Raw genomic sequence first — 16,910 nt, 5'->3', positions numbered from 1 at the left:
ACCTGAGTTTACTATATGAAAATAACAGCAGTTTGTTAAGTACAATGAGGTTTGAAGTCAGTTGCAAATAAGGTTTGTACTCCAGAACTCAACAGCCATTCCTATTAACGTACATATTACGCTTCCCGGTATCAAACTGAAAAGCAAAGAGACAAACTGTATTGTTGGACAAGGCCTAGTCGTAACAGTGATATCTGGTTTAGGAAAATACTAGCAGTATATAATATTAACTATTATTTAATAGTTAATATATTGGAAATTGTAATTACTGCGAAGAAAGAACAGTTCTATATGGAAACAGATAAACCTCACTATCCAAAATGCATTTTTCTCCTTCACGTGCCCAGAAACACTTTCCAAGTGAATCTGCCTCATGTTTTACCCAAGGGCCGAGATGAGGTTGATCAGATCATTATTGCCTTTTTTTTTTTTTTTGGAAAATGGGCACAACATCTGTAACATCCTCCAGTCTGAGGATTTTCACAATGTTTCAAAGATTATAGACAGCAGCCTCACAGTGACATCAGCTGGCTGTCTCAGCAGCCTCAAATGCATCCCAAGTCCCATAGACTTGGTTGAGATTTCTCACTAATTCCTGACTCAATCCTCTACCACTATTAGCACTTCCTCCCTTTTTTGAAACCTTACGTAGACGTGTAAGCCCGGAAGACCTTGTTGGCATCAAGTAATCTCAGTCATTCCTGTGTGCACTGTTACTAAATCAGAAGGATTTTTCTGCGTTTAATCTTTCATGTAGATGTATAAATTCTTCCAGTTGCCCTTTAATCTCTTTACGAATTTCAGCTTTAGCTGAGCTTTGGCTTTCGTAAAAACATCACTGCATGCCTTGACCACTTTCCTGTATCTCTGTATTCCTCCTTTGTAGACTGTCCTCACTTCCACCTCCAGTATAGATCCATTTTGTCCATCAGTCATTACTTCCCTCTTGACTCATGCCAGTACAAAAAGTTTAGCTGCTCTCCTGACTGATCAGCTTGCTCCCCACTGCCACCCCACTCTGCCGTCCCCAGTACTAGGACAGACCATAGCTGTATTTGAAGACCTGTCAGTTCTCTTGAGTTCAGTGGCCTGTCAGAACTGCCTCCCACAGGATATCATCTATCAGTTCCACGAAAAAAAAAAAAAAAAAATCTCTTGATGTCCAAGATCCAAACTCTGCTATTTGCCTTCCTCCCTTCATTCAGGAACCACTGGTTATGATGGAGACAGAAAGACAGAGAGATGAAGGAACATTACAGTCTTACTAGATGCCTTACTAAAACATCTTCTTTAGCAAACCATTACTAAAATACGGACAGCTGAAGTCTTGCAAAAGTCTGATTTTTTGGTAAGCTAGAATTACAGAAGCTCATTTCTGAGGATGCATCCATCAATAAATTTGTTTTCTGGGGGAAAATATTAAATAAATGTATTTAAATCAAAGGACTATATTAGACCACAACATTCAGAGAGGAAAAAAAACCACTTTACCCCAGAATCTGTGAACAAAATTGTTCATATAACAGTCTTCAATGTGTTACGAACATAACTGCACACACAACTGACCAAGATCATAAAAGACAATCTATCCCAGACAACTTTCATAACTGCAAATGAAGTTTCTTATACTTCAGCTCATACCTTTTATAAAGGTAAAGAATCACAGACAAAACTATTTTGAAGTCTGTATTCCAAAAGCATTTGCAGCAAGTTCATATTACATGTTTAAATATTGCACACTCAGTGCATCAATGTTTATTTAGATGCTAATAAAATGTTATGATGTCTTAACTATATTCTACATTGCTTTTAAACAACTTGTACTGAGTGGTCTGAAATAGACTTAGTATGAATTTGAGCATGTCTGCTAGCTATTTTTATTACTGTTATGCCTAGACTTCAAGGTGAAGATGGGGATGTCAGTCATTTGACCAAGTGCAGTTACCTATAAACAAACTAGCTATTTTATCCTGTTGTTGCAACAAATGGAAAAACAAACAACAACAACAAAACAAACAAAAAAACACATCAGAGGAATTATACTTCTAAAAGTGGTCTAGAGTTTTATGTTACAATGAAACAAGTAATTTCTTACCTACATGCACAGTAGACCTCTAAAGCTTCATGAGATGATTTTAACTATGATATTAAATTTACCTAGCAATATGTATTCTATACGCAAGAAAAAATAAGGAATGTGATAGTAACTATATTGCTACTCCTTTAACATATATGTAGATACTCATTTTATGATGATGGCTTATAAACCAAAAAAAATGAAATTACTTAGCTCAACTGTGCTTTATAGGATTATTAGGAGAAAAATACACAACAGAAAATACAAACACTTAAATTCAAGTGATTCAGCTACTCGAAAAGTCAGCATTCCTTCCTCATTTTAGCTATTCCACACAATTACTTCATATTGCTATTTAATAGCACATCTGTGATAGGGATGCAACTGAAATTATACTCTGTTTGTACACTGTATGTCTTGCAAACAAAAAGTAGTGAGAATTTTTAAAAGCTAGTAACGAGAAATGTGTAGCATGTGAGCTCCACCTACAGGATGAAAACAAATGTAAAACAGTATTTTTAATTACCAGACTAAGGTCCATTCAGCTAACTGCTCAAGCCACTGACATTTTAAAAACGTCATGTCATGCTGTTAAATTTTATTCTTATAGCAATGATGGCAGACATTTCTTTTATGTGTATATATTTTCATGCAAACAACCATTCTGTATTTTGAAGTTTAAGTTTAATCTATCAATAGAAACAAAAGATCTCTGGAATTTCTCAAATAACTTGTCAGAATGAGTGGGAAATACTTTTTCCTTAGGTTTCATATCGAATACAAAATTGGAAAGTGTCTTCACATTATTTTTAAAAACATACACAAAAGGTTCAAACGTATACTGAAATTACTAAAATTAACTTCACCATCTGAGCACTCCAAGTACAACTGCATTTAGAAGAAGCAGTCCTGGATCTCAATGCCATGAATTTGAGATTATGACTATTATTTCCATATTATTTCTCTGAAATTGATGTGCAAACTTCTCATTTCACGCACGGATTTGTGTTAAAAGAAATGACTGATACAAATGAATATAGATTTGTAGAAAACATCATGCATGTTAAAAAGACATGACTGAAAAAACACTTTTGGAAGCTCTGTTATTTTATTAAAGCATTTAAATATCTGATGAGATGAACAAATCTGCAAGATAACACACATTTCTTGGCCCTCTAATATGTTACTAGACATTTCTCTTCAAGCTATGTATGGTAGATTTTTTTTTTTTTTTTAGTATTCCCACCTAATACATTTCTGTATGCTCTGATCAGCACACACTTGGACTACTGTTGGTGGTGAAGTCCCATGAAAATATTATCAATCATCTTTGTCACACTTTCAAAAAAGGTCACTATTGTAGAAAATGAAAATAATAGACTTTATCTCATCATATCAGAGCTCAACGTTAATAATGCCTTGTGGATAAACAACACAATGCCTTTGATTTTCATGCCAGAGAATACCAGACTATCAAGTGGAAAAAAACAGATTCTAGAACCTGATGTCACTTGTGATACTAAGCAGTGTCTCCCTGGGCTATTGCTCCCAGCTGCTAAAAATGCATTCAATAAAACCCTCTTCTGAGTCTTGATAGTCCATTTGGCTATAATATTACTGCAACTGCCCTGGAAGAGTGGAATAAACATAGGCAAAACACACTGACCTTCCACAAGCACAGCTGGCTTGCAGAATTCTTACACAAATGCCTCTGAAATGTGGTAAAATATAACACAAAAATTCCTAAGAGCATGCTCTAGCTTTGTGTTACACCCTCATGCTGTGAACTTGCTACTACAACTTAGGTATATATATAACTTATGGTTCTACTAGGCATCCCTGAAAAAAACAACAAACAGTTACACAGATTGGTTAACACGTTTGACAGATAGGTAGTATGCATGTACAGAGTTCAATGTCTTTTGCTATTTTAAAGATGTTTGTCTTCCATGTACCTGAAGGCTCTTTTCCAGAAAAAGCTTTCCTTGGAGAATGCCTTAATTTCCCACTCCTTCCTTTCCATTGTATGATACAGCTAACACTGATTTTTATTTGTCCAATGGTGACCACACCAGAACTTAGCCTAGGTAATTCTTAATTATTTAACAATTCCCAAGACTGACTTCACAGATTTTATTAAGACATGACTCCATAATTAGAGGCAGTTCATTGACTCTGAGAAGACTATAATTATTCCGTACGGGGGAATATTATGGATAACACCACAAACATTGTTAGAGCGTAGCATGAATCAACCACAGAAAGCACAGCAATGAAAAACAGGAACTACCTCTTTATGCAATCAGGAACTGCATCAGCACAATGTTTCCACAAGATGTGAGACAGAAAACTGCCTGATGTATTCTTGTCTCAGATAACGACATATATTCATTTTAATTGACACAAGATAAATATTTATGTAATTTATCACTGGGATTAGGTATCAATCTCAACTGTTGGACTAATAACTAGATTTGGGGAGTTATCCATCATCCTGCTTGATATCAGTGTACTTCCTGTGGATCACCTGTCTACAGCAGAGATAGTACATTCACCAATTTCCAAAGCAGCCATACAGCACAATTTTAAATATGGCAGAGAGGAAAAAGAGAGACAGTTCTGTTCAGAGGCAACTGTTCTGGAAGAGAATTTAACATAGCCACTGCACACCCAGAATTCATTATAGGCAAAGTCTTAATAATTTCATCACACAATTATTTGTGACAACTGTATACAGTTAGAGTAAAAATTCTAATTTTGGTGCTTCCTCCTCCTACCCTCCAGTAAGTTTCACTGAAAAAGTAAATTTACCCATTGAACCTTTAGACTGCAAAGACTGCAAAAAATTACAAATTGTTCAGTAACTTCTGAAGTCCATATTTATTGAAATACTCAGTAATGGTTCCTAGTAAATTCTTATTATGCAGAAATTCCCAAGCAGGCTCTGGAAGCAAGATTTCCAAGATACAAGATTTCCAAACAGGCATGTTAACTCACTGAAAATTGAGTGCTAATCAGTGCAGATGTTCATGAAGACTAGCATTACTAGCAGGACTAGTATTACATGACTAGAACCTATGCCATTATGTGATATTATGCTGATATTGCCACAAAAACATAGTAATTTGACTAGAGATAGTTTAATTATTTGAATATAGTGTTACACTACTAAACATAGACATGTTCCAACCCCCTAAGAACAGCCCAACATAGTATTTAAAAACTGTTGTATCAATTGCAGTGTTGAAAATCTGCTACATTGTAAAACAACTGCTACATTAAAGCAGATTTAAACAATGGAGGACTAGGAAGACTTCATGTAAGTCCCAATGGTGGATGACCACCATATATTATCACAGATAGAGGATCTGCAAACTCATGTATTTACAACTATGTAGAAAAACAAAGTAAAGCATGACAAGTGCATACAAATATTCTTAATTTGTAAGTCACAGAGAAAAAGAAACAGAAAATGTCCCAAATAAAGTGCTCAGGTAGTGTAACTGCCATGTAACTTAACTCTTAGGTTTAAACTGCAAAACTAAACTAAGAAATGAGAAAACAATTTCACCTTTCACAGTTAAGAGAGAATGATATTTTAATGTAATGCTAACCTACCAACGTTGAAACTGGAAAACCGGAATTGAACAGAAGATATAAATGTAAACAAGCTGGAGGGAGAAAAAAAGCATGATAGTTACCTGCGACTGCTTGTTTTCTTTTCTGTCTTAGTTTCTTCCTCTTGAACTGGTGGTTTAACAGCTTCATTTGCATCCATTTTCAACTTTTTTGCAATACGTTCTTTCATTTGAAATCTCTCATTGCTAGCAGCTTCATCTTCTACACTATCAGCATCTTCATCATTTTCTTCCTCCTTTATTGGTTTAAAGTTAAAAAATGTCTCCTTTAGTTTTTTTTATTGTTTGTTTTAAATTACAGAATTCTGAATATGGAAACTTCTTACAAAAACAACCCCTTACTAAAATAAACAAAACAAAAAAAACAAAACACCATTTAAAAAATGTTTCAAAGCAAAGTTTTAAAACAAGTATACCCTTATTTGCTTCATAGGGAACAAAAATGCAAAAATTAAAAAAAAAAAATCATACACAAACTACATCTTTATGTAACACTTAAAAAACTAAAATAGTCTAGACTTTAAGCCCTTAAAGTCTAAAGGTCTGCAGAAAGCTTCACAACAAGGTGGTATTAGTCTGATTGTTGTTCATGGATTCAAAATTTGATCACGGAAATACACTAAACACTTCCTTAATCTTCCTTTAAACGATAACAAAACTCATTGAAGTTTCCAGCTTCAAGGCTACTATCCTATCATGAATGTAGACAAGAATGTAGATCCAACCCGGACAGACTAGATCGATGGTCAGAGGCCAATGGGATGAGGTTCAGAATAGCTAAGTGCCAGGTCTTGAACTTTGAACAATAACCCCATGCAGCGCTACAGGCCTGGGGCAGAGTGGCTCAAAAGCTGTGCAGAAGAAAAGGATTTGGGGGTGCTGATTGATGCTCACCTGAACATGAGCCAGCAGTGTGTCCAGGTGGCCAAAAAGACCAATGGCATTCTGGCTTGTATCAGGAATAGTGTAGCCAGCAGGACCAGGAGGTGATCGTCCCCCTGTACTCAGCTGAGGTGAGGCCGCACCTCGAGTACTATGTTCAGCTTTGGGCCCCTCACTACAGGAAGGACATCGAGGCCCTGGAGCGTGTCCAGAGAAGGGCTACGAAGCTGGTGAAGGGCCTGGAACACAAGTCCTATGGGGAGCGGCTGAGGGCACTGGGGTTGTTTAGTCTGGAGAAGAGGAGGCTCAGGGGAGACCTTACTGCTCTCTACAGCTCCCTGAAAGGAAGGTGTGGGGAGCTGGGGGTCGGCCTCTTCTCACAGGTAACTAGTGATAGGACTAGAGGGAATGGCCTCAAGTTGTGCCAGGGGAGGTTCAGGTTGGGAATTAAGATAAATTTCTACTCAGAAAGAGCAGCTGGCCATTGGAATGGGTTGCCCAGGGAGGTGGTGGAGTCACCGTTCCTGGAGGTATTCAAGGAAAGGTTGGACGTGGTGCTTAGGGACATGGTTTAGTGGGTGACATTGGTAGTAGAGGGATGGTTGGATCAGATGATCTTGGAGGTCTTTTCCAATCTTAATGATTCTATGATTCCGTAAGACGATAGGACTGGCCATCAATGAGGAAATTTACAAATGCCACTTGGATCAAAAGAGTTTGCAAAAACCTATGAAATCAATCATCCACATTTCCTACAGAGGTATTATGCTTCTAGACCTAGCAGATGGAGACAAAGGGGATAAACCACCTCCATTTAAAGACATTTGAAGGGAGAAATAACTAATTCCTATCAACAATCAGGAAGAAGCAACTCGACTGAACCAACGCCTCTGCACAGCAAAGCTTCCTTGAAGAAGGAAGCCCACTTCACAGAATGACGAAGCCCACTTCATCCTCCATAGAAGGATGCCAACTCAAAGTCTAGATCACAAATCTCTTGATGCTTTGCAGCGGTGCTAATTAGCAAGAGAGTGCATAAGATGCTACATGACTGTCATTTTATCCACACAGAGAGAAAGAACAGACTTTGAAATCGTATTCATGAGAACTGTGCTCTAACCAGGATACAGCCAGGATGTCAGCACTGGGAGAAAATGTCAGCATTCTAAAGAGAATATACTTGTTTTGTGTGTGACTGACAACCAGGACAAGTATAGCATGATGACCATGGCCATATAGATAGGGAAGGGAAGTGGAAGAAAAAAATGAGTTTAAAATAAAACAGAGTAAACAAATAAACTTTCCAAAGCATTTGTTTACTCACTAAACTATCAGGAAGACAGGACGACAACAGACCTTAATGGCAGGGGGGCAGAATCCAGAAAAGGAACATGACAGGACTTTGTTCAAGGTGTTTAGTAGCCAGGTACGAAGACAGACTTCTGGTGGAGATCTGGCTAGGAGTTAGGTAAGAGCATTTCACTGAAACTCAAACAGATGGATAGGAGAAAAACAATGAGAACTCTAGACTAATCACAATTACTAAGTAGTAATTTAAAATTACTGAAGTGTGAGGAAGGCAGGAGGTTCCATGGATACCTCTTTAAAACGGAAGACAGAAAATGGTTCAACTTGTCCAACTCAGCTGAAACCCCTACTTCCAGAACCTTCCATTTTTCTCAACCTGCACAGAATTTCTTTCACATTTCTTCTACAAAAACACTGACAAAATAATAGAATCATAGAATGCTTTGGATTGGAAGGGATCATCAAGTTCCAACCCGCCTGCCATGGGCAAGGACACCTCCCACCAGACCAGGTTGCCCAAAGGCTCATGCAGCCTGGCCTTGAACACCTCCAGGGATGGGGCATCCACAGCTTCTCTGGGCAACCTGTGCCAGTGCCTCACCATCATCATTGTAAAGAATTTCCTACTAACATCTAATCTAAACCTACTCTCTTTTAGTTTAAAGCCATTATGCTTTGTCCTGTCACTACACTGCCTGACAAAGAGTCCCTCCTCAGCTTCCCTGCATGCCCCCTTTAGGTACTGGAACACGGCTATAAGGTCTCCCCAGAGCCTTCTCTTCTCCAGGCTGAACAGCCCCAACACCCTTAACCTGTCTTCGTAGGAGAGGTGCTCCAGGCCTCTGATCATCCTCGTGGACCTCATCTGGACCCACTCCAATGAGTCATAGAATATCTTGACTTGGAAGGGATCCAACAAAGATCACTGAGTCCGAATCCTGTCTCTTTTAAAATGGTGGTCATGTTTCCCCTCTTTCAGTCAGTGGGAACTTCACCAGACTGCCACTTCTCAAATATGATGGACAGTGGCTTAGCACTTAAGTTCACCAGTTTCCTCAGGATCCATGTCTGTTTCTCATCAGGTCCCATGGACTTGTGCACTTTTTGGTTCCTTAGCTGATCTCAAACCCGATCTTCTAGATTGGGAGGTTCTTCATTATCCCAGTCCCTGCCTTTGCCTTCTGGGGCCCTCGCTATTTGACTAGGACTCTTGCTGGTGAAGGCTGAGGCAAACAAGTCATTGAGTACCTCAGCCTTCTCTATATCCCAGGTAACCAGGTCTCTCATTGCTTTTCAGAGAGGAACCACAATTTCTCTATTCTTCCTTTTATCACTGATGTACCTATAGAAGCCTTTCCTGTTGCCCTTGACGTCTCAGGCCAAATTTAATTCTAATAAGGCTTTATATATGATATAGCTCTCCTCAACTCTTTCCCTCTGGTGGCTCCCTTATTTCCTCTTGCCCAGTCTCCTCTTCTAGTCCTTCTGTTGTCTCATTAACTCCATCTGACTTCATTTAGACTTTTTTCTGACATCTCATTTCCAACTAATACATTTAACAGATTTCTAGCCCAGAGCAGTCTACATAACTTCGGAGGAAAGTTGTTGTTCAGGTGGATGATGGTGTTCCAGAAGCTGAACTAGTGTTTGCTGCTGTTGTTAATTGAGTGGAGTTGCTCCCGTTCTTCAGTTTGCTCTGGAAATTAAAATGTAATGGCAGATTTTGTGCCAGAATGACTAACAGCTACCGTATCTAATATGACTTAGCCATTTGAGATTATTGATTTTAGGGGAGTGGAGAGAAAAATATAAATTCTTATCTATCCATAGTACTACCTGATACTTACTGTTCAGTAACTAACCGGCAAATAGGTAGATGAAAATAAGTTTTTACTGAAAGGAAACAAAAGAAAGTCACTGGTAGGAAAAAAAACCAGTCTTGCGAACTCATTACATATAACGTTTTCATTAATGACTTAGGCACAAAAAGAGGCTTAAAAGCAACAATGAAGGATTGTTAATACATAGGATCTGACTCTCAAAGGACGGGTGACCTTGAGGACTACAGTAATAGAAACAAGATGACATTTGCATGAACAGCAAGGTCTGCAGCTTCAGGAATAACAAGAATTTCTCTCACACACTATGGACTTGTAATTTTGGGGAGGTAAAGAGATCTGGAAGAATTATTTGCTCATAGGACGACTATAAAACTACCGATGTGTTGCAGACATGTAAAAGAGAAAGTGATCCTATAACATGTTAACAGAAATAGATCCAAAAGAGATGATAAAGTACTCGTACTCCTTTACAAGCCTCATGTAATTGCCTGAAATGCTAGATTCTAGGTAATATATTTAAATGAAATAAAATCTAAGGAGAGCACCTGTGGAAAGAAAAAGCTTCGCTATTTCCTGCTTCATGTCATTACTATGAAAAAGTAACAGCATTCAGATTAACTAGGCTAAAAAATAAAAATTGAAATAAATATACCTAGGGTGTCCCTGCTCAATATTCCCCAACACCAACCCCAGCTCATTTGAACATATGAAGAATTATTAATTAAATTCTCAGAACCCTTCAAATACTTCAATCCTCCTACACAACAGGAATTACAAGAGAGAAGAGTCCAAGAACCTGTACTTTGACTATGCTTTGTTAAAAATGCAACAGGAAACAGGATGGAAATCACAGAATCACAAATCTCTGAATTGCAACAGACCCACAAGGGTCATTGAGTCCAAATCCTGGGTCTCCAAAGGACCACACATACACACACACACAAACAACACACACACAAAAACAACAAAACAAAACAAACAAACAAAAAACCCACACCAATGAACTATTTTCTTTTTGTTCAGGTGCAAAAATGGGAAAGACTGCATCTTTCCTTCACTTCCACAGTACACCAACTAACAGTTGATAGGTACTGATTTATGCAGTGGACAGATATGAAAAGCAAAGTACTTACGAGGATTCATTTTAGGGAACATGGGACTATATTCCCAGTCAAATATTACATCCATGTCTCAACAGCAACTCAAAGGGCTATCCCATCACCTATGGCTGTAGGCAAACTCTTACTTCAGCAAGCAATTTTATCCTGCACCATCTATGAAAATGTTTTTGAAATTAAAATACCCTCCGTTTTTGGTTGCTTGTCCCATTTATTACTGCTTGCTTACTCAAATTTCCCATCTTTCAGAAGTGACACTTCATCAATACTATTTTTAGCGACAAATATTTATTGAAATTTTGTTTCCTTGAAGAAATATTTCCAACAGGATTCTTATTTATTCATAGATTTCCTTTCAGAGCTTAGATTTCTTAGTTTTATCATTATTTATGATAAATTTCATTTTATTCCTCCATACCTCTTCCCCCCCCCCTGCAATTTTAGGACTCTTACTAATGGTTTGTCACTCTGTGGTACATAACCTCCATATATACCTCATCTACTGACTGAAATATCTGGTCTTTATAAACACCGCAGGTGGCATGCAGAAGCATCTCCACCCTGCCATCAATGTTCACAATGGCCAAACCTTAGAGATCTGAAAGAACCACCAGTCTTTTGCTGAAAATCTGACCTGAAATAGCTGTCAAAATCCTCAACAGCAGCATTTGTTTCCCGTAAGAAAATATAATTCACATACAATAAAAACAAACAAAAAACCTACAAAGACTTACATGTAAAAACAAAAAAAGTTCCTTACCTCACTCAAATACATGTCTTCATTTGCTGCTTCACTAAAAAAACAAGAATAAGAATTTTAGTTTTGAACTACTTGAGAAGATTTAAGATATTATTATAAAAATACAGGTCTTTAATTAAAAATTTTGTTTAACTACTTGAAATTTTAGTCAACCTAGTCATTTATATCATCTGCACATTCAACCTAACAGTACCAATTAATATTATCTTCTATCATTTGTCATAATCCTTTCTAAACAGGAATGTTTAAAAACACAGGAGAAAACTGCAAGCTACAATACAATAGATATATTCTATTACTAAGTATATCTTGAGCTATCAAGACAAAATGCCAAGTTTTTAGTTTCTTGAAAGATGAAGAAATATAATAATGATTAACTATTAGGATTATTTTAAAACTTTATGTCAAACAATTTTGGCTCAAGAAAGGAATTTGATTGGACAAGTAGATAGAATAATGTGGAATAGCTCTGGATATCAATTTGGACCAAAACATAACCAATCAATGGACACAATGTAAGTGCAATGTCTTACGAGTGTAAGCAAAAATTTTAAACAACAGTACAAGAATACTGTCAGACAAAATACACAAGTGAGTATGTCATGTCTTCTAACTACCTTTTGCACTACATTGCTGTTAAAAGAAAAAAAAATCATAACACTGTTAAGATGGTTGCTTTTGATCTCATATCAATTCCTAGGATTTCATTGCAAATAATGCTTTGCATTTCAGAAAGTCTTCTTTATAATAGGTATGCTTTATTTGTACTATACCGATGGCTGAATTTAAGATAAAAATTTTTATTTGTTATACAGCCATGATTTAGCGCATTAGAAAAAAAAAAAGGAATCCATCTAGACATACTAAAGCTAACATATCCACTGTTATTTGTCACAAACAAATAATAAAGACCCTTGAAGATTTTTCTGTGACACTATTTGTTACAATTCTGTCACACAAGTTATGTTAGAGAAACAAAGCAAGGAATATTGAAAGAGTCTCCAAATTCAAGGCTTTGAGGTGTGCACTCTTCCATCAATAATTCATCAGGGTTATCAAAGAAACAATGAGCTTGTTGGAACCAATGACATTAATTTCATTTAAAAATAATCCAGAAATTTTGCTGCAAAGTAATTATTTCCTAATAGGAGACTAGAATTTTAAAAATTATCTAAAAGTATTACATATTTTGGATATATCCAGGTATATAATTCTGATGTCAGTACTGAACAAGTAGGAGCTACAGTAAAAGGTAAAATGGCCTACTTTGGACTTGTGACGTGCGTGTTAGCTTTATTAACAGCCTTCGTGAGTTCTTATGGGCTACACATGATTGTGAATGAGCTGTCTGATATATTTGGACCCAGACAGAATCTCTAACCAAAGGCTTTTAAGGAAACTAAATAGCTCTGAGATGGCAGAGGAGGTCCATGCACTAATAAATAAATAGTTAAAAGTCATGAAACAAAAGTTATGAGCAAACAGTTACTTCTGGAAGCAAAGACTACTAGTTTATTTCCAAAGTAGCGTGCTAGGTAAGTCTTTCAGCTATTCACAAAGCTCAGTAGCAAAGTAGGCAAGCAGCCAGGTTGCTGTGTTTTTGATGATACAATGTTACAATAGTAAAGACAAGAGGACACAGATCAATTGCCGAAGGACAAGAATGACGAAACAATAAAATAAGAGATGAAATTTGAAGTAGGTAAAAGTAAAGCTATGCACATATCAAAAACGAATCATACAAACTACAAGGAACTCTGAGCTGAACATCACTGATCATAAACAAATTCTTGGACTTGAGTATTGAGCTTAATTCCATGAAAATGTATCAGCAAGGGTTTAAAAAACAAACCAGAAGAATGACAAACTAAAGACCACCTTTATGCAAGTATACAGATTTACTATTCACCCTCATCTTTAATTTCTTTAGATTAAAAACAAATTTTTAAAAAGTATTTTAGAACAGAAAGGAGGTCACAGAAGAGTAACAAGAATAACCACAGATACACAACTACTCACACATCTTCCATTTGAGTGAGTTTTATGAATTCAGGCTGGAAAAGAGATGGCCTAAGAAGGGATTGTACTAAAGAAAGGTATACAGGGACTGGCTGCTCACTGTCTCTTCTGCATAAGAGCTAGAATTTTCCGAATGAGGCCAGTAGCAGCCAGGTTCAGAACAAAAAGAGGAGGTACTTATTCCTGCAATAGACAGGAAGGTGCAAGTGTAAAAAACATTGCAAAAGGAGACTGAATAAATACTTTGAAGAGAACCCATTTAAGGATTACTAAATAGATGAACCATATCAAACTCTGACAGTCCTCTGAGCTGAAAGTAGTTGGCTAGAAAGCTAGCAGCTGGCTAGTAGTAAGAGTACTCAGGGAGACATGTTTGCCATACTTTTATTCTTTGTTGGGCATCCATCAATGGCTGCTGTTGGAAACAGCATAGGGGATTAGAAGAACATTTGGTCTGATCTAGCACTGCCATTACTTTCTTAGACTAACAGATAAACAATGAGTATACGTGATGCTCATCAGGTCTAACATCCTGAAAGTAAATCTATTCTGGAACATGGAAATCTTGTATTAACCTTTTGACAGCAGGAACTGAGCTTAGATGTGGATCATCCTTCAGTAGATCATGACTACTTTTACTTTTTCCTTTCATACTCTGTTAAAAAAAAAAGAAAAAAAAGGTGTTACAAATTTCAGTGTTTGAGAGAATAGATGGTGAAAGGGGTAACAGTAGTAACAGAGTGGATAATAAAACCTCATTCTGATTTATAAACACTTTTTTTTAATTTTAGGTAGAAAAAGACTAACAAATTCGACAACTTGAAAAACTACTTCTGTCAACAGGTAATGGGGGGAAGGGGAAGGAGGAGGGAGTGCATGTTCAGTGACTAGATGAAGCACATGACAGATGCCTAACGCCTTCATAAACAGCACCAAACAAGTGCAGACAATTAAACCAGCAATTCGGACACTGAAAGCTTCAGTTTAAACACCAAGTGACAATCTGTGGAGCAAACACTGTCAGGTCCCAGAGCACATTAATATGCCTTGACGGCCTCGAGGAATTTCACAGAATCACACAGAATCATCTAGGCTGCAAGAGACCTCCAAGATCACCGAGTCCAACCTCTGACCTAACACTAACAAGTCCTCCACTAAACCATATCACTAAGCTCTAAATCTAAACATCTCTTAAAGACCTCCAGGGATGGTGACTCAACCTCTTCCCTGGGCAGCCTATTCCAATGCCTAACAACCCTTTCAGTAAAGAAGTTCTTCCTAACATCCAACCTAAACCTCCCCTGGCACAACTTTAGCCCATTTCCCCTCGTCCTGTCACCAGGCACATGGCAGAACAGACCAACCCCCACCTCGCTACAGCCTCCTTTAAGGTACTTGTAGAGTGCGATAAAAGGTCACCTGGACCTCCTTTGCCTACAAGCACCATTTCAGCTCAGACCTGTGAATACAGTCACTGCCTGAGCTATGTCAGAGGTATGCCTATGTCTAGGTCTTGTACAGACATTGAAGCCTTGTCTCCATTCTGTCTCCTGCCTCATCTCTTTCTGTTCCCTGCTAGACTCCCTGGATGGGCGCCTTTGTCTTGGTTATTGCCTGCCTTGTCCAAGACTGTCAATGGATCCTGTTACTAGAAACCAGCTCTGCCTGCTGTATCCAGATGCTGTAGGACTATGCCCTAGTTGGTGAACACAGAGCCTGTGTTATAATCAGCCTCATGCAGCTATCCTGCTCTTCCTCTTCCCTGGCACAAACCTCCCTAGTCCTGTGATCTCCACCTTCTATAGCCTACTGGAATACACATATTTTCTTTCTAATATTCATGCCCTACATAATCCAACCACTTAAATATCCACCTGATAACAGAAGATGTAATTTGACCTGTAACATTTAACAGCCATCGGTGGCCCTAAACTCAATGAATTTATATAATCCCTTTCTGAAAGTATATACACTTCCTACTTTCATCATGTTCTGTGGCATAAATGTTCACAACTTAAATTCCTAAATGGAAAAAAAACCCCACACTTTTTCTGTGGTAATTTATTTGCTCATTTATCTTTGTATCTTAACTCTCATATTGTGAGAAACAGCAAATCACTCAATTTTTTTTTTTTTTAAAGTTACCATCACCTGTATCCCAAATTATTCTTCTTGGTCTTTTTAGTACAGTTTCAGGGATAAGAATCTAAACTGTAGTTACCATGAATATGGTGATACAATGCAGCACAGGCAAAACGTACTCCATCTCTTAAGCTAAATCTAGTATGGGCTACACTAGTCCTGAGCAGAAAATTATTCATAAGGGAAGATGGAGAAAAAAAACTAAGGAACAGATCAGATCTTCTTGAAGTCTGTACTAAATATGATGTGACTGAGACAAGAATACTTAATTTTTCACAAAAACATGCAACTATTTATTAAATACCATACAAAATTCATTCTGATGCATACTGATTTTATTTATTTGTCGGGTAATAACTGACTAAGCTTTACTTTGCTAAAAAAATAATAGAAAGTGTTCCTTTTTTCCAGATCTTTAGAAGATTCATCAGTTACTTTCAGACCTTCCTCTCAACCTCAGTTCTTAAAGTATACCCTTCTTAAGTTGAAATAAGAAAGATCCACTCCATCTGGCAACCACCACCAAAAAAAAAAAAGTTAACAGAATTATGTATTTGTAGCTGTCAAAGAATCCCATTCTCAACTTTCAACTTCACGTTTTCTTATTGAAGACCAAAAATGAAAGTTGGTGCAGAAGTCCATGTAACAAGAGAATATCCAGAACCATAAAGATTCTGATCTAATATCTAGACCTATTAGAGATAAGCAATTTGGTTTGGATAAAAAAGTTTTCATTCTGCTACAAAGAATTAATAGAACTTCTTTATAAACAGTCAGTTTAGTTTTTCCAGATACAATTAGTACAGAATTTAATCAAGACAATTTTAAGACTGAATTGGAAGACAGCATGACAATACTGAACTAGGCTTGTTATGAAAGAGATGTTATATTTAGATAATTTTAAACTGAAGAACAAGTATTTAGGGTGAAAGGGAAGAACAAAGCAAACAAGTTAAATGCAGTATTAAAGAAAACAGACATGTACCAAGAGCAGAATGGCAGATATACATGTTGTTAAGGTAAACAAGCACAGTTAATCTGACAGGGTAAGTCAAACTAGGAAAGAAAAGAGAGTTAAAACTACTGAGTAATAAACTTTTACTACCCTGACACTGTCTCACTGTA

General features: G+C 37.2%; 1 protein-coding gene across 5 annotated transcripts in view; it reads right to left on the bottom strand.

The window, feature by feature from the left end:
• CWC27 (CWC27 spliceosome associated cyclophilin) overlaps nucleotides 1–16,910 on the bottom strand; it is a 130,711-nt gene that overhangs the window by 105,449 nt on the left and 8,352 nt on the right. For all 5 annotated transcript variants that reach the window (XR_013943836.1, XR_013943837.1, XM_080574672.1 and 2 more), the window contains exons 8-10: nucleotides 14,219–14,298; nucleotides 11,625–11,658; nucleotides 5,779–5,951 (exon numbers count right to left, since the gene is read on the bottom strand). Coding sequence is in view for 3 of the 5 variants with exons in the window: in XM_080574672.1 (XP_080430798.1) it covers nucleotides 5,779–5,951; nucleotides 11,625–11,658; nucleotides 14,219–14,298 (287 nt within the window). In the remaining 2 variants the exon portion in view is untranslated. The remainder of the gene's footprint in view (nucleotides 1–5,778; nucleotides 5,952–11,624; nucleotides 11,659–14,218; nucleotides 14,299–16,910) is intronic.

This window comes from Anser brachyrhynchus (assembly GCF_964034855.1).
Source record: "Anser brachyrhynchus genome assembly, chromosome: Z".
NCBI classification, from domain to species: domain Eukaryota; kingdom Metazoa; phylum Chordata; class Aves; order Anseriformes; family Anatidae; genus Anser; species Anser brachyrhynchus.
Note: the sequence above shows the minus strand (reverse complement) of the source record. Positions and strands in the feature narration are given on the sequence as shown.